The sequence below is a fragment of the Condylura cristata genome, unplaced genomic scaffold (assembly GCF_000260355.1).
Source record: "Condylura cristata isolate star-nosed mole 26May11 unplaced genomic scaffold, ConCri1.0 scaffold00014, whole genome shotgun sequence".
Taxonomy (NCBI): domain Eukaryota; kingdom Metazoa; phylum Chordata; class Mammalia; order Eulipotyphla; family Talpidae; genus Condylura; species Condylura cristata.
Genome location: NW_004567115.1, coordinates 25414310 through 25433135, shown reverse-complemented (window position 1 = coordinate 25433135; position 18826 = coordinate 25414310). Strand labels below are relative to the sequence as shown.

Here is an 18826-nt window from a genome sequence, read left to right as displayed (position 1 = left end):
TTCTAGCGATGTAAAACAATGCAAGTATTGTCAATAAAATTTTAGGGAGCAAATGAGGACAGCAAAGAAACTGGCTACGCTGAAATTTCTCAATAAACATCTAACATTTTTGTTTAAATAAATTGAAATGGACAGATCTTGGGTATACAATCTGCAGCATATTGGCAAATGAATATTCCTTGTCATTACCATCCCAATGTAGACACAGTACATTACTCTAGAAAATTTCCAGGTCAGTCCCCACCCTCAGAAGGCAACAGTGATGTGAATTCTGTCATTACTGAATAGCTTTGCAGTTCTTCAGCCTGAAATAAGAAGATCATACCGAATGAACTTCTTTATATATACCTATTTGTCTACACATTATGTTTTTGAGACTCATTTATGTTGTTGCATAAATCAGTAGTTTCTTTGTTTCCATCTATTATTACATTGTATTAATTTTTATAATTTGCTTATCAATTCTTGTGTGGGTGAACATCTAGATCAGTTTTGAGTTTTCTTGCTGTTAAAAATAAAGCAATTACGAACATTCTTGTACAAGTTATTTCATTATGCTAAGGTCTTTGTTGCTTGTAGGTAATTTAGGAATAGAAATTCTGAGTCATCGAGTTAAACTGTTTAGCTTTATAAGAAACAGTTTCCCCCCTAAGTAGTCATGCCATTCTTGAAACTTCCCAGCTATTCTAGTTGTTCCACATAGTCATTTATATTTGGAATTATTTTATGTGATCTTAACATCTGTAGTTGGTGTGAGGATGGCATTTGGAGCATTTTTATTTGGATTTCCCTGATGACAAATGATGTTGAGACTTTTTTTATGTGTCTATCACTTTTATAGCTTCTTTTAATGTATTTGATTAAGTATTTTGCCCTTTGAGGAATCATATTTTTATGCTATAAATATTATTTATGCTATTTAATATTTGTTTTCTTATAGATAGAAGCTTTGACTTTTTGTAAAATTCAGTTTATCACATTTTTATGTTCGATGCACTTTGTTTCTTAGAAAATCTGTGTTTTGAGTCTCATGAAGATATTCTGTAGTTTTAAAAAGTTTTATACTTTTGGCCCTCCTTGGTGGTGCAGCGGGTTAAAGCACAGCACTGAGAAGCTAAAACCACTTCCGCATGAGTTCGATTCCCACCTGCCCCGGAGAAGATCGACATGGCGTGGCAGACCTCTCCTGACCTGCCCGCTGCTCCCCTCAGCAGTGTACTTCATAGATCTGCCTGTTCTGCTCCCCACTCTGTCTCTGGTGAATCCTCTCACTACCCTGAGCCTCTGGCCTGTACCCCAGTTCTGTATGAACAAGTAAATAAATCTTTAAAAAAAAAAGTTTTATACTTTTAACTTTTAAATTAAAATCTATAATCATAACTTCAATATGTGTTGTAACATAGAAGTCAGGGTGTTTATTTTTTTCTGTCTCAAGTATTTCTGCAGTTGCAGTACCATTTACTGAAAATCTTTCTTTTCCCCACTGAATTGCCTTGGCACTTTAGTTAACAGTAAATTGACATTGTGTAGAAAAGCTTAGCTTTGAACATCCTTTCATTGATGTAATTTGACCATCATTATACTAATGCAACACTGGGGTTAATACTTCAATTTTATAGCAAACCTTGAAATTTCCTGTGTCAGTGAATCCTCAAAATGTATTTTTTTTTTTTCAAATATGTTTGGAACATTCTACACTTAGGTTTCCACATGAAGTTAGATATCTCAGTTGTCTGTTTCTTCAAAGACAATTTTAGAATTTTAAGATTGTACTCACTTTATAGAAAAATTTGTATCGTCACAATATGTAATCTTTTAGCTCATGAATATGGTACATATGTGCATTATTTCTCTCAACAGTATTCTGTACTTTTCAGTCTTGTACAACTTTTAAATAAATTTGTCCTTAAATGTTTTAAAATGGGTTATATATGCTTTTAATCATATTTCAAAAATTTTCATTTCCCAGTTGTTTGTAGTTATTTTTAGAAAATAATTGATTTTTTCCTATTAACCTCGTGTGTGTTGTGACCTTATCTAATTCACTTATTCTAGTAGTCATTTTGTGAATCTCAGAATCTTTTATATAAGTAATCATCTATTCCTAATACAATGTTGAGTGACATTTTTGACATTTACCCTATCTTAGGAAACCTCAATATTTTACTTTTTAACATCAGCTGTAGCTTCTTGACAGATGCTGCTTTTTCCCTAGGATTTATTTTTGTATTTAAATAATGTGTACCCTTTATTAAGTATAAAGTAAATTTAAATGTATAAGTATTTATTTTAATCCTTCACAATTCTATATGTTCTACAAATTTAAATAGTAAATGTTGATACTATAAGCAACTTAGAATCTCCACAGTATATTTTCTTTTCTTTATTTTTTTTAAGGATTTATTTATTTATGCATGCAGAATGGGGACAGGTCAGAGGTGCAGGGTCAGTGAGAGGTTTCACCAGCGATAGAGTAGGGAGTAGAACAGGCAGGTTGCTGAAGTACACTGAGTAGAATAGGCAGTTAGATGAAGTACACTGCTGAGGGGAGCAGCAGGCGAGAAAGGAGACATCTACTATGCCATGTGGGCCACCCCCCTGGCCAGGGATCAGAGTCATGCTGAAGCAGTTGCAGTTAGCCTCTTAGTACTGTGCTTTTAACCCTTGAGACACCAAGGATGGCTCTCCACAGTGTATTTTCTGTTAACAATATTTTTACAGTAACACTTTGATGTTAAATATTTTAAATTAGATATTATATGCTCTTTATTTTTCATAGACAATCTGTATCATTTTGTAAGAGTCTTGATATTAAATATGACATAAGTAAAAACATTTCTTGGGATTGCACTAAATTTAATGGAAGATCCAAACAAGGATTTTAGAGTAATTTCAGTGGAAATATCAACTATACATTAGAGTCTTTGGAGTAGATTTATAAAAAAGATTTGACAATTTTTATTTTATTACTTTTTAACAGACGGGAGGGGGTTTACTGGTACAGGGTGTCCACCAAGCTGCCCGCAAGCCACCCTGCTTCTATGGAGCCTGGCCCTCCGCCCACAGCCCCCACTGTACCCTGGACCCTTCCCAGTTCTCCTGCTGGCACCCCACCCCAGTCCTCATCCCCTATTGACACCCCCAGCTGCCTGACCCATTAGGCCACCTCTGCTCTCACCCCACAGTCCCCTCAAACCTCTGGTGACACCCTTCCACTGCCATACCCCAACCCTGGAACCTGCCTGCCCCCCTGCAATGACTGCCCCCCTAGTCCTGAGCTCTTCCAACCCTTGTACACCCCCACCCCTGAATCTCCCTCATCACTGCCCGCTGGTGGCACCCCCCCCACGTCCCCAGTCCTGGTCCCTAGTGAGCCCCCTGCCCCACCCCAGCTGTCCCCCCCACTTCCCCCAGCAACGCGGCTGCTGTGGGCCATTTGCCCTCCACGTCCCCCCCCCCCCCACGTGCTCCCCCATGTCCTTCCTTACATCCTCCCCCACGTCCTCCCCCACGTCCTCCCCCTTCCATCCCCGATACTACTGGACGCAGGGCGAGTGCTACTCTGGCCTCACAAATGCCGGAAGTTGACAATTTTTATTTTTAAAGATAATGTATTTTCATAAACCTGGCTCTAGAAATTTCTTCAACGAGTTACATTGTTCTAGTTAAAGATAATTCTAGTGACAGATGCTGTTTTGTAAATTAAGGATATTCTCATCCAGTTTGCTGAGAATTTTGATCATGAATGGAGGTTGAAATTTGTTATATGCTTTTTTTTGTATATGTAAAGTTCACATTATTTTCCTATTATGACTGTTAATATAGCAGTTTATATTATTTGATTTTCAAATGTTAGACCAATCTCACTGCTTGGGATATACAGAATTAACTATGATATAACCTAGATGTGTATTATGTACACACACCGTCTACATACTCATCTTTTATTGTGTTTCTGATACGCTGATTTTTAAAGGATTTTTCATGATAAATATTGGTTTTGCAATTTTGTTAACTTCTGAGTCTGTTAATGTTTTAAAGTGTGTGATAACTTGTTCAAAAACAACTAAGGGCTTCTCTGTTTCCTGAAAGAAAAAAAAATGTGAAAATTAAAATCATGTAATTCTTAAGTCTGATAGACTTCACTGAAACAATTTGGGTCTGGAATTTTCTTTGTGGGTAAATTTTAGATTGCAAACTTAATTTTATTACTAGACAAGTGACTGACCTGATTTTCTATTCCAGCTTGTTAGTTTTGGTAGGTTCAAATTTTAAAGACTGTACCTATGTCATATATCTTGTCGGTGTTCTGTGAAAAGATATTTTATAATAATCTTTTTTTTTTCTTTTAAATAAATGTCTATTATACCTCTTTCATTTTGTAATTTACACTTCTTTTTTTTTTTTTTTTGGTCTCAGATTTACTGGTAGGTAATATTCACACTGGTATTAATCCTTTCCAAGAAGCATATTTAGTTTGGATTTTTTTTTCCTGTAGTTTGTTTCTGGTTCTTTCTTTTATATCTCATTGATTTCTAAACCTTAGTTCTTCCTTTCTCTTTCTTAATTTTGTTTTAATTTTCTGGCCTTTTCTAGTTTCGTATGACTTACATTTTGAACACTGATTCTAAGCCTTTCTTCCTTTATAAAGACTACAAATTTCCCACAAAATATTTAACCTGAACTTTCTGAGATATAGTATTTTCATTATTCAGCTCAAAGTATTTTCTAATTTCCCTTTGGATTTATTTTTTTTTCTTTGATTTCAGATTGCTTGGAAGTATCTGGTCTTTTAATAACTATTGTTAGTCTTTATTTCTTCTTTAATACAATTATACTTGAAAAAAATAACCCTACAAAATGTAATTGTTTTGAATTCAATAACATGTTTAATGGCTCAACACTTTCTCTATCTTAGCATACTTTTCCATATTTGAAGAAAAGTGTATATTTTGCAGCTGGTGAGTGTAGTGCTCTATAAATACCAATTAGTACAAAGTAGTTGGTAGTTTTCTTTAGCTCTCTTAAACTTTACCAATTGTTTGGTCTTATTGTTCTATTAATTACTGAGAGTGGTAAAATCTGCTATTATTATGAACTTGTCTATTTCTTTCTTTAGGTCTTTCAATTTTTGCCTCTTGTATTTTCAAGCTTTGTTAAGCACTTAATTACATTTAGAATTGTTAGGTTGTCCTGTGAATTTCTCCCTTTATCATTATAAAACAGTTTCTATTGCATGCTTATTCATTTTGTGCAATTCTTATATATTTTATATGTATGTACACTATAAGCACCACACTATTATGATATATAATGTTAGAATGTTTGCTTTAAATTATTAGCTATCTTGAAGTCAATTCAGATGATTAAAAAGATACAGATCCACATATTAATCACTTATTGTGTTCTTCATTTTGCCCTGCAGATAGGAGTTTAGAGCCGTTTTCATTGGCTTCTCACCTGAACTTTCTATAGCATTTTTGTTATGCAGGTTGCTTAGAAAACTGTTTTTAGTTTTTGTTTATGGAAAATGTTCTTATTTAACTTTCAATTTTGAAAGATATTTTTGCTGGATATAGAATTCTTGGCCAATAGTTACTTTGTTTTGTTTGTTCTCTCACCATTTTTTGTTCCTTGAACAGCCCAAGCCCACTTCTATCCTGGCCCTACATGGCTGTTCATACATGGCTGTTCATATTCTCCCTGGACAATTCTTTAACCAGTTCTTCATATAACAGCCTAATTCTCATTCATTTGCCTCTTCTTTGAAAACTCTGCTGACCTCTCTGTCCAAAATTTTGCTTTTTCCCTGTTTGGTTCTCATTACTGTGTTTATGTTTTATTTGTTTACTTTTTTTTTCTTTTTATAGGTCTAGTTCCATAAGCTATTTTTTTTTCTATTTTATTCCCTGCTACATTCTTGGCATTCAGCAATACAACTGGCACCATAACTATGACATAATGATGTTTCTCTAGCTAGAATGCTTGCAACTGAATCCACAGGGATATCTGAAGTCTGGTTTTGCTACACTTGAAGACACATTGACTAGTTAACTAATACTAAACTAATAGATGTTTAGCATCTATTTACACACTATTGTAGGATAATATAAATACAAAAGTCATACATCTTCCAGAGTTTTACCAGAATCTCTGAATTGGAAATAATTTCTTCCTCTAGTCCCAATACCATTCTTCATCCTGACTGGTACTTTTTATGATCTAACTTGCACTGTTGCTATTTATGTACTTTTTTTCTCTCTCAACTCCAGTGTCAGCTCCTTGCAGGCAGGGATTATATTTCCTAACATATATTGGCAGTCCATAAATAACCTTCATGTTCACAAAGGTATTAGGATGCTCTTAATATGGTAGTACACTGAAAATGAGTTGAATAAGAAAGTTAATATTATTGTTTACTAAGATTCTCTAGTTCTCTGAATAAAAAAAAAAGAGTCATATAATACCAAAATAATGAGGATTTCAACTGACTATTAATAAAGGAGTGTTTCCACCAAGGGTACTGTATCATGTGCGGGGGAGGACTCAGTCCTCTGCCCCTTCTCTGCTTTTGTTCTGTTTGTATGCACTGCCTTCTAGTTGATGCTCCCTGTAGTTTGCATCACAATAAAATGCCAAATATTTCCTGCCCACGCTGCTGTTTGGCTGCAGAACACGAGGACTATAATGGAAAGCAACAGATTAGAATATTTTTTAGATTTGTTGGTGATCTTTAAAGTGCCCATCTTTAGGAAAATATATTTATTCCTGTTACCAAGCTAAATCTCCCTTTGTTCTAAGGAGATCTTTGTGATTAGTCTGTAGTCTGAAAATGACCTATATAAATAGTGGTTACAATTTTTTTAAAAGACAAGATTGATGGAGAATTGTGGAGAGAATAAAGCCTGAAGCTTGTTTTTGTATTCAGATTCCATGCATAAAAGAGGAGAAGGGGGCAGCCCTGGATAAGTTTTCAAACAACTCACAAGCTGGTTGCCATAACTTACAGCCTGTGGGCTTGGGGACTAGGTAATCTTTCTGAATCATGCACACCTGTGAAATTGAAAGCTGATATAATCACAGTTCTTCTTTACCAAATAGCATTTTTGACTCAGTACTCTCCTGACAAATTCCAGTTCCTGGAAAGAATTTGAGTCTGTGGGTAGTATTTTTGTGTGCATATGGTGGGGGTGCAGATCATGAATCTGAAAACCAAGTTGACCCCCTACCTTCAAAACCTGAAGAATCTCCAAATGCCCTAGGAATCTGCATTTAGAATGACCACCAGAGGTGGGCCCTCCCTGGTGGCACAATGGTTTAAAGCACAGCACTATGAAGCTGTCTGCAGCCACTGCAGCAGTAGTTCAATCTCCCACCAGGAAGCTGATCCACATAGCAGCGTGGCAGACCTCTCCTGTCTGTCCCAATGCTCCCCTCAGCAGTGTATTTCAGTAGATCTGCCTGTTCTGCTCCCCACTCTGTCTCTGATGAACCCTCTCATCCCCCACACCTCTGGCCTTTACCCCAGTTCTTTTATGCATAAATAAATAAATCTTTAAAAAAATAATGTATGGTCAGCAGAGGATACACCCAAGTTTGGAAATTTGAGCATTATTGCTTACAGTAGTAGACATACAATAGTTCATCTCTGAAGTATCTATGCTTGGGAAGTTTTGAGGCCCTTAGATTGCTATCCAAGACTAGCCCTCATATATGTGGTTTTCTAATAGCTGAATTGACTCTTAATTGAACAACTAAGTAAGGCCATATCCAATTATGTAATTGGGTTTTTTATTTTATTTTTGTTGAGGTGTATGTTTTTCTTTCTTTGTGTGTGTATGTGTGTGAGTGTGTGTGTGAGGAGGGGAGAGAGAGAAGTTCTTTTCTATTTTTGATATCAGAGCTACATAAAACATGTTTGGAAGCATATTCTGTTCCTCAAACTTTTGTTAGAGTTTGAGAAGGACAGGCTTAGTTTCACTTTGAAGGTTTGGTAGAACTCACTAGTGAAACCATCCGGTTCTGGGCTTTTGTTCAAACGGGAAAGATTTTCCTTATCTGTTCAGGTTTTCTATTTCTTCCTGATTCAATCTTGGGAGGTTGCATATTTATAAGAATTTGTTCATTCTTTCTTAAGTTATCCAATTTTTTGAGATAAAGATGTTCATAGTAGTGTCTTATGTCCTTTATGTCCTTTGTATTTTGAGATGTCTGTTGTAATTTCAGTTATTAGAGTTTCCTGGTTTTTTTAATTTAGTGAGTCGAGCTAGAAGTTTCTGTTTTTCTTTTGTAAGAATCAGATTTTGGTTTCATTGCTCTTTCATACATTTTTTAATTTCCATTTAATTTATTTCTGCTCTTATTTTCATTACTGCTTAATAATGGCTTTGGTTGAATTTGTTACCCTTTTTCTAGTTTCTCAAGGTGTGAGATTAGACTTTTTATTTGAGATCTGTCATGCTTTATGATGTAGAACTGTATTGGAACTCTCGGTACAATATAAAAATCTTTAAGAAACTTTTTACCTGTTTATTTCCCCTCCAATCTCTTTTATAAGCTGGTTGTCAGTGGTCATTGTAGGACTGGAAACTGGTTCTTGACCGCTGCTTGGAGTGTGGTTGTAGCTGGCATCTATGTCTCCGCGCTTCATCTGGGTTCTTGGAACACTAAGGTCTCTAGAATTATAATAATTTTGTTAAGTTATTATAGCATTCTCTCATGTATGCATTATTTTACATAGCCCTTGTCATAAACTTATAAAGTATCAGAAGTCCAAAAAAGTGAATACTTTATATAAAGTCACCTAAGGAGCAAGATGAAAAGTTCTTCCAATACTGTGCATTGTTTTCATCTTAGTAAAGTAGGGAAATGCTAGTTCTTAGAAAGTATTATGCATTCATTCGAGGGGGAAAGCTGCACTAGTTTAATATCCTGGCTTTATCTCAGTAAAACAGAATTTTTGTCATATTAGTAGCAACTAAGACTTTTTAAGTTTTTTTTTTTTTTTTTTTAAGATTTATTTATTCAGGCCCTCCCTGGTGGCTCAGCGGGTTAAAGCACAGCACTGAGAATCTAAAGCCGCTTCCGCATGAGTTCGATCCCCACCTGCCCGGGAGGTGACCACATGGTGCGGCAGACCTCTCCTGACCCACCCGCTGCTCCCTTCAGCAGTGTACTTCGACCGTCTACCTGTTCTGCTCCCCACTCTGTCTCTGGTGAGGCCTCTTCCACCCCTGAGCCTCTGGCCTTACCCTAGTTCTGTATGCACAAATAAATAAATCTTTAAAAAAAAAGATTATTCATACAAAATTAGGATACAGGCCAGAAGTACAGAAGTGAGAGTCTTCACCAGAGACAGAGTGGGGAGCAGAACAGGCAGATGGATGAAGTACACTGCTGAGGGGAGCAGCAGTTAGGTCAGGAGAGGTCTGCCATGCCATGTGGATCACCTCTGGGGTCCAGGATCAAACTCCCACTGAAGTGGCTGCCGCTAGCTTGCAGTGCTGTGTCTTAACGTGTTGCACCACCAGGGAGGGTCCCTTTTTAAGGGTTTTAAGCTATCTTATGTACTTAGTCCACACAATAGCATACTGATGTGGATGACCTTATCTCTATCTAATAGATGAGGAAACTGAGGTCAGGAACAAATAATGATTTCCTATAGATCATATTGCCATGACTAATGGGATACAATAGTTAAACCCAAAGTTCAAATCATGAGTCTGAGTTTACTTTTTCTTCACTGGGACAATCTAGCAAAAGAAATATTCTCCACCATGGGTCTGTGACTGTGTAAAATGTTTAAAATCCTCTAGTTAAAGCTGGTTTCTAACATATTTCCTCTATATAAGTAAATAGTACAGACTCAGTTATTTTACAAAAATACTTGAAAGCAAAGAACTTCTTATCCATCATGGATCCTCTACTGTCCAGTCCAAATGACTACTCTGTAAATGAAAGAACTATATAAAAACAAATGAATGAAAATCTTATGTTTTCTTGTAGGAAAGTAAGTTTTCATGTGATTAGAAATCATATTATCCTCACCCTGGGTATTTACATTTCTTTTACATTATGATTCTTTCTCTTTTACTGAGGTAGCATTGATTTATATTTCTCTACATGACCCAAGGTAGAGATATCTTTTCAAATATATGGTAGCAGATTTCACCTACCACCAGTGCATCCCAAATCCTTGATCATAGTCATTTTATTTATTTTTTAATTTTTTTCATAGTCATTTTATAAGATAAATCCTGAAAAACTAATCTAGATGAACGTCTAAAATTGAATTTCTGGTGCCATTGGAGTTATGGCAGAAGAGCGGTTGGGACAGATTTTCTTTGGAGTCTCAAGTCCATTGCAGAGATGATTGCCCAGCAGGTTCATATTTCTTAAGGAAAAAGAATGCTTCTTTGTGTGAGCTATAAAATGTTCAGGAACATTCTACCTCCAACCAAGGACATATATACTAATAATTTTTATCATTCAGAAAAAGTAGGCTGCTTCTAGCATCTCACACTCATGCTTCTGCTAGGGAGCTGTAGGTTGGGTTCTGGATGGTTGAATGGAAGTCTTGGTGGTAGTATGGATCAGGTGGTCTCAGCTAATGCTCTGTCCCTGAACTCTTTAGAGATTCTAGGGTTCATTCAAGTGGTTGATGACAAGGAAGCATCTAACTAGTCTCTGTTGTCCACAGGTCTGAGGCGCAATTACAGATGTACAATCTGCAGTGTCTCCCTAAACTCAATAGAACAGTATCACGCCCATCTGAAAGGATCCAAACACCAGACCAAGTAGGTGCTTTCATAATTTCCCCTTCAGTCCTTTTGATTATATTTTGTAGTGGGATATGATAAGTGTTTTACTTACTTCACAATGAGTAGATGGCTGCTATATTTCTGTAACTCCAGTGCCCCCTGATATTCATGCTGCTTAGGCCTCTCCATATTGCCTAGCACTATGTGAAGAATGTTTTCTCTCTCTCTCTCTCTTTCTCTTTGGCATGAGTAATGGTTGAATTTTTTCTTCTTTTTAATTATTTTTCTTATTTTCCAAGGACAGTTCTGCACACTTTTACAAACTTCATGAAACTTTTAGATCTATACTTAGCATTTTTAAATATACAATATTTACAGATATTATCATTATCTCTTTGTAGGATGTGGCAGACTTTGGCATTATGAAGATAAATTCTATTAATGCCTTTCACCACTTACCATTACTGCATAAATATTGTCAATTAGTATAGAAACCTAACAAATCTTCTCCTATACTAAGTCATTCACATATATAACAATTTCTAATAAAAGGGAAGCTTTTATTAATTATTTTAATAAAACTTTTTCATAACTTCAAGCTGGAAAAACTAATCAGGTATAATTTCACTTTTATTTATACTGTGCATTTCTTCGAAAACCAGTGACAGCTTTTGGGGCATTTCTAAATTAGCTACTAGGAATGCTAATAAAATTGGAAGAAACAAAGAATATTTCAAAATGTGTATTTTTTGTAGAACATAATTGTTTCATTTCTCTCGTATGCGTTAGGAGAATCATTTTACAGATTTGACTGTATCCAACCCTATGAATAATGAAGGATTCATTCCAAAGACATTTATCAAGCACACACTGTGTGCAAGACTCTGAAGTATGAGCTAGGAAAGAAAAGAGGACTCCCAAGTAGGTCTTCCTCTGTGGAGCTCTCTCCTAGTTCAGGGAAATAAACAAAGAATTTATTCCCTAATACAACACTAAGTGTGTAAATGGAGATGTGAAGACCAGGCAGGAGAAGCCAGCCATGTTTTTCAGGGAAATTTGCAGAGGCTAAGCACATATAGATGAGGTCATGGTCTGATTTTTACAGGTGCTCTAACCAAGATTCTTACTTGATACATCCTTAAACTGTTATAAACACTTTTTGATTAAATATAATATGTGCTTAAAAAAATGAGTAACAATTTTCCAGGCAGGGATATGAAGATGGAACATTCCAGGCAAGGAAATGTCTTTGCAAAAAATACTGTCAAGACAAAAGTCACAAGCGATCATAATTTTAAGACAAAATGTAACCCAGAGGTATTACTGACACTCAGCTGCCCTCAGTATTGTGATGTCTCATGACTGAAAGCCAGTTTCACTACTTGCTTTACACTGATCCACCTGAGAGGCTTTTTTAATCAAGGTAATTCTTCAAAAAAAGTACTTGCCTGATTTGTTGTGGAAGCATCTAGAACATTTGTATTAGACACTCACCACCCTCTCCTAGGATTTTTTCATCATCCCTCCAACATATGTTTTAAGAAGTACTATATGCATTCTAATTATCATGCATCTGGTACAGACAGAAACATTGCAAACAATTGCAACAAGAAATGATAAGCTTTGGAAGAATAGCTTAATCTCAGTAAATATAAAATGTTAGACAATCATGACTTTTAGTGGTATGAATCACTAATAACTAATAATTTAACAAATAACTAGTACTTATAGTATCTTCAGCTTCAGGAAAATATGTCTCTCCACTTATACATATAACATTTTGTGTGCCAGGAAGTTTTGCATTTTCACATCAGTTATTTCATTTAATCCTTTTCATTGCCTTTAAGATGAAATATCATTATTGACCCACTGTGGCATATGAGTAAGCTAAGGCTAAAGAGACTGATGATTAGCCCTTGCCAAGACTAAACCTGGCAGTGCTCCTGCTTTTGCCCTTGACTCAGTAAGCACAGACACTGAGGAAGTGGTGAGCCAACAGCAAGTGCTGTTGATGGAAGTTGAGCAAGAGGCATCACTTCCCTGAAGTGATTTAATAAGTACTTGTGATGCAGAAGGGCTCATCTCCTGCTGTGCTTACTCTTTTACTCCAAACAAGACATAATATGTTCTTCCTGGGGAGCACAAAGATACTCTCTTCAAGAATCAAATAAGGACAATGTAAAGAAAAGAAATTCAGCACATCCTACTCTTCATTCAGCAAAAGGTTAAGAAAGATTTATAAAATATTAACAAAAATGATCAAACTTTAAGGGAAATTAAAAATAAGGTTAGTAATGGAAGATATCCTATAAGTATAAAAAATAAACTTAGAGGATACTGTTAACCATCTGATAGCAAATATGTTTTTTAAGAGTAGGTAAAATAGTTATTTAACAACTTACTAAAACTAATATAAGAAGAAATTAAACAACAAACAAACAAACAGCAACAGCATGCTATTAAAAAAATTCAATTCCTGGTGAAAAACTGTCATGGTATAAATCCCAAGGCCAAAATGATTTCACCTGCAAATTCTTCCTGATGTGTAAGTGAGAAATAATAGCAGTCTACCACAAGCTTGTTCAGGGATTAGATAGAGGAAAGACCTCTCAACTCACCTAATGAGGTCAGCATAACCTCAGTTCCAAGTCTGACAGAGATACTATGAGAAAAATTATGGAACAATCTGCCTCATAAACCAAGATAACAAACACACACATACACAGTATCCAAATTAGGAACAGTGATGCTCCCTTATCCACAGGGATACACTCAAAACCCTCAATAGATGCCTGGCACTGCAGGTGTCTTCACAGAAGTTACCTCATTTAATCCTTTTCATCGCCTTCAAGATGAAATAGCATATTGACCTACTATGGCTTGTGGTAAGCTAAGGCTAATGAGACCGATGATTGACCCTTGCCACATGCATAGCTGTGATAAAGTTCAGATATGAATGAAGCCCAGAAAGAGATGAGCCACAGTAATTATCAAATAGGACAGAATGGATGTAATGAAAATTCTAACTGTGGTCTCTCTCTCTTAAAATAGCTTATATATTATTTTCAGGCAGTGGTTGTACACAAGCCAATGAAAATGTGGAAAACTAAAGCATGGGTTGGGGCAGGGGAGGCTTATTCTATGAGGGCAGAAGGAACAGGCATGCGGAACAGATCTATGACAGTTATTTTCTCAGTTTTCATCTCCGAGATAATTAAGCCCTCCAAATATGAGTATGGCTTTGTCGAGGTCCCCTTTTAATTTTTGCTTTCTGCTTTTATGTTTTCAAGATCTACTAATGGATATTTATAAATGTAGGATTATATTTTATATATTCCTATTGAATTGACCTTTTAATTACCTTTTGTCTTCAGGAAATAATCTTTCTTTTACTAGTAATACTTTCCTCAAATATATCAGCTTTTGAAAGTTTCCAATATAAATATTAAGATGTCAGTAATTTTCAAGGTCTTGTATGTATATTTTTAGTAATCATTTCCACAGAAGTGTTGAGATGAGTCAAGATTATTAAATTGTGTAGTGGAGAGAACACTGAATGTGAGTCAGGAGATTTTATTTCTAGTGCATCCCTGGCACTGAGTGACCTTGGACTCTGAAAATCTTCAAGTCTCAGTCTGCTGATGATTCCCTGCCATGCTTTGCTCACAGTCCTAGGGTTCCTTCCTACGGATCCTGAATTGAGTCGTAAAAATCTTTTCAGTATAGGTGCCCAGTACCATTTTACTGGAGCTGTTAGTTCTTATGTATAATGGGGTGAATCATGATCCTCCCCAAATGGTTAACATACAAACTCTCAGAATATGGTCTTATTTGTAAATAGGTTATTTGCATATATAAACAGTGAAGAGTCTGAAGATGAAAGCATTGTGGGTTTAGGGTGGGCTCTAAATCCAAGCATGCTATCTTTATGTGAGAAAGTAAAGGAAGATTTGGATATACAGAACAGAAGGCTATGTGAACAGAGAGGCAGGCAGTGGTTAGGGTTATGTTTTCAAAGCCAAGGAATAGCAGGAGCCATCAGGATCTAGAAGAAGTATAGTTTCTCTAGAACTTTTGAAGGAATATGCCCTGCTGGTATCTTGATTTCAGATCTCTGTCCTTTAGAACTATGAAAGAACAAATTTATATTGTTTGAAGCCATCTAATTTGTGGGACTTATTTTAGGATCACCTTAGGGCTTTAATAAAATGTGAAATTTACTTGCTCTGTTCACAAATATTGCTGCAGTACATTTCACTGGGCAAATGCTTACTGCACTTCTTTGAGGCATGATGATGATGATGATGATGAAGATGAAATCACCACTGATAACTGGAGTGAAACTTGTGTGTGATTGGAGTACAGCAACCATTTAAAATGCTTTGGAAGTGCCATCATACCAAACAGATATAGCATCTCTGTTATTTGGTAGATACTTGCATCTCTAGTTTACAGGAAAGAAACTCCAAGTGTAAGGGGCTTGCTAGGGACCCCATGAAAAATTGGTGGGTAGTTCCAAAAGAAGAAGTTAGATTATCTTCCTTTATTATCATTACTATTGTAAAAAATTTTAAATTCTGTTGCTATTGGCACATTGCCCTTTGTAAGTAATAAAGAGGCTTTCCCCCCTTTTTGTTTTGACAAATGGCATAAACAACGTAAGTGCAGTGAAATTATCCTCCATTGTTAAGTAGCAAGAGAAATATTAAGGATCTAATGTGATTAAAAATTTAGAAATATAAATTCTCAGGACTTTTAGGGAATCTAGTCTCTCAGTTAGTACAAATAATTAAAATGAAATCTAAAGACACATGAGTATGTACTGTAGACTAATGAGCAATTCCCCCATAATGTACTTAAATTTAAGCTCAGGGAACATTCCACGCCTTGGGACATTATATTACTTATAAATAAAGGATATGAAAGTTTTCATTACTTACTTTAATACTTCTGTTACTTGAAAATGAGACACAAGTTTCTAAGAGAATACATCAGATTAACCTAAAATTAACATTAATTTCTAATTTATTTCTTCCTTTGAGAAGAATGGGGATACCATTGCTTTTCTATCATTTTTTCCAACTTGCATAAATTCTCCAGACAAAGCCTTTATATTATTCATTTCTCCATTATATTAATATATTTGTGAAATGATTAAGAATACTGAGGCTAATTTCATGGCTAGAATATTTTTACTTTAAATACTATGGGATTCAGTTTCTGTATTTGGGATAGTACTTAGTTATATTAGGAATGAATACTAATAAACAAGATAGTTTTGCAAGATATGCTAATCATCACAAATCTTTTGTATTTATAATGAATAAAAGTAGCCTAAAGCCTCAAGAAAATGTTTTCTTTTTAAACAAACCACAAATCAATGCATGGAACTCTTCAAAGATAAAAATACAAATATTCTTTGTGGAATTTTCAGTGTACTTATCTGGATTTAACCACTACATACAACAACCATTGGGCTAGGATTTGTAAATATACATTAAAAAAAAAAAAGCCTTTTTAACAATCCATCAGAAAAGTTCTGGATGAAAAGGGGCATAGAAAAGTACTGAAAATACAGCTGTCCTTTCCCAGCATGCCAAGTTATTTCTCATCAGCTAATAATCATTTTTATGCTTCTTGAAAGGACTTGAGATAAAAAGCAAACTCTAGAACCAAAAACTTCTCTTTTGCTCATACCATTTTATGATTCTGGGTATGCAAATAGGAACTGGGGCTTAAAGGGTGGCCTCCAGTTAGCCTGGTTTTCAATAGACAACACTCACGTCTACTTTTGTCACTATCCCTGCCTTCACTGAGGAAGGCCTCTGATGACACAGAAACCTACTTAGCTATTTCTAGATATATCACACTAATGTCCAGGCAATTCTAACAACTCTATTTTTCCTTAGTCTCATTTGCATGCTTTTGCTATGTAAGCCATACCCAGGGATACATTATATTTACAATATCTGAGTAGATAGGTCTTTTGCAGGCTTGAAAAGAGCTAAATGGGGACCACTTTGATTCTTTCATATTACTTCTGGAATAACTAATGGCACCTATTATTCTTTAAGTTGCTCACATGAAAATGGTCTAAGTCTTGATTTGCTGATAATCATGTGTAGCTTCCTAACCCCTTCCTTCTTAGGGGACTTGTAATCATTATTTTGTCTTATGTGAAATTGGCATGAGTTATGGCTGTCTTCAGAGTGTTTCTGCATTGATGATTTAATGTCTTATATATAAAATTGTGGATTCTACTGAATACCTCCATGTTATTTGTCATGCTGCTTCATATAGTCATCCAGTACCAGTTACTAATGTAAAAGGCCTGTCCTGCCTTGTTTCTAAGATGCTCATGCATAATGAGAAAGAAAATAACTGGAAAGAGGATGGTGAACCCAACAGGCATGTCTGATAGGCAGAAAATCAAACTTCAACCATGCTCCTCATACCTTGTCTGACTTTTAACAGCTACCAAAAATTATTATTAAATCAACCTGTTGAGATGCAATTTACATATAAAAAACTAGTAGATTTCAAATATGATGCATTTTGACATTCAAGTATACTATGTAACTACCAACCAAATTAAGACTTAGAACATATTCATAGCCACCCAAAGTTCTCTTGAGACCCTTTACAGCAAACTCTACCCCAACCAACTTTTTCTGTTTCTATCACTGGAGCTTAGCTGTGTCTATTTTGGGAGTTAAAGAAATAATATAATGTATGTATGTATTTTTTTCTTTTTTGGTCTGGCTCCTTCAACTCAACTAATGCTTTTGAGATTCACTTACATCGTACATTATCAGCTGGAGGTTCCATGCAGTTGAATGCAACCAACCAGGAAGGAAAATACATACATACAAATAATTAGGCCCAGGATTGTTGTTTCTGTCCTGAATATGTATAGATGTTTTGTCCTTTTCATTATGTCCTAAACAATGCAACATAACAATGATCGCCATAATCTTTACATTGGTAACCCAGAGGTGATTTAAATATATGGGAGGATGTGCACAGGTTGTATGTAAATGCTACCCCATTTATACAAGGGACTTGAATATCTGTGGATTTTGGTATCATTGAGGGACCTGGATCGAATCCTCCATGGATACAGAGGGCTAACTCTAATCATTTTTTCCCCTGTGCCCTCATTGAGTTTCACTGTCCTCATTTGAGCTTTGAGGGGGTAGGAATATAGGATAATAAAGGTTTCTATAAATTCTAACATCCTATAATTTTATAACTTCAAGGTTCACTCCTTTAACTTTTTAATATTTTTCACTTGCCAGAAGATTTAATATAAAAATTATTCTTCTGGAGTGTTTGCTTCTCTACTGCTGGATGACCCAGAAGCTGATCACCCTTTCAAAAGTTAGATCCAGTATGAGGAGAGGCATCCCAGAGGCCTGGATATGCTCTCTTTAAACAAAAAGCAAAGGTGCCTTTTACTGTTTATAACTTGGGCAAAAGGAGTGGAGTTGGTTGCACAAGCAAAAAGAAAAAGAAGTTTCTTTTAACTTTTTGCACAGTGTGAATACAGAACATAAGCCGATGGCTTCTCAGGCAAACAGAGAGATAAGAGGAACAAAAGGAGGTGTTGAAGGATACCTTGGCCCCTCATCTGAGAACCACAGGCTTTGGGTGTTGAGTCATCCTGGGTTTCTGGAGGTTACTGCATCCCCTTTTCAAAGCTAAGCAAAATTATTAGAGGTTAAAATGTGTCCATTTACAAGTTATCTTTATTTCCTATTGACTTTTACTCCAAACTTTAGCATGATATTGAGTTTGGCTTCATTTGTTTAATCTCTTAAAGGTTATCATAGAATTTGAAATGCCAGGGAATTGAATTAAACAAATAAAGGACTTCACTTTGTTTTGGTAAATTTTGTGAAGGATGTAGGGGAGGAGGAGATAAGATGGGATGATGGAGCAGACCTCCTGTCTTGCCCACTGCTCTCCTCAGCAGTGTATTTCAATAGATCTGCCTGTTCTGCTCTCCAGTCTGTCTCTGGTGAATCCTCTCATCCCCTGCACCTCTGGCTTATAACCCAGTTTTT

At 35.7% G+C, this 18826-nt stretch overlaps 1 protein-coding gene across 5 annotated transcripts in view; it reads left to right on the top strand.

Annotated features, from left to right (window-relative positions):
- ZMAT4 (zinc finger, matrin-type 4) overlaps positions 1 to 18826 on the top strand; it is a 324446-nt gene that overhangs the window by 276757 nt on the left and 28863 nt on the right. For all 5 annotated transcript variants that reach the window (XM_012724990.1, XM_012724989.1, XM_012724991.1 and 2 more), the window contains one exon: positions 10700 to 10796. In XM_012724990.1, the coding sequence (XP_012580444.1) occupies positions 10700 to 10796 (97 nt within the window). The remainder of the gene's footprint in view (positions 1 to 10699; positions 10797 to 18826) is intronic.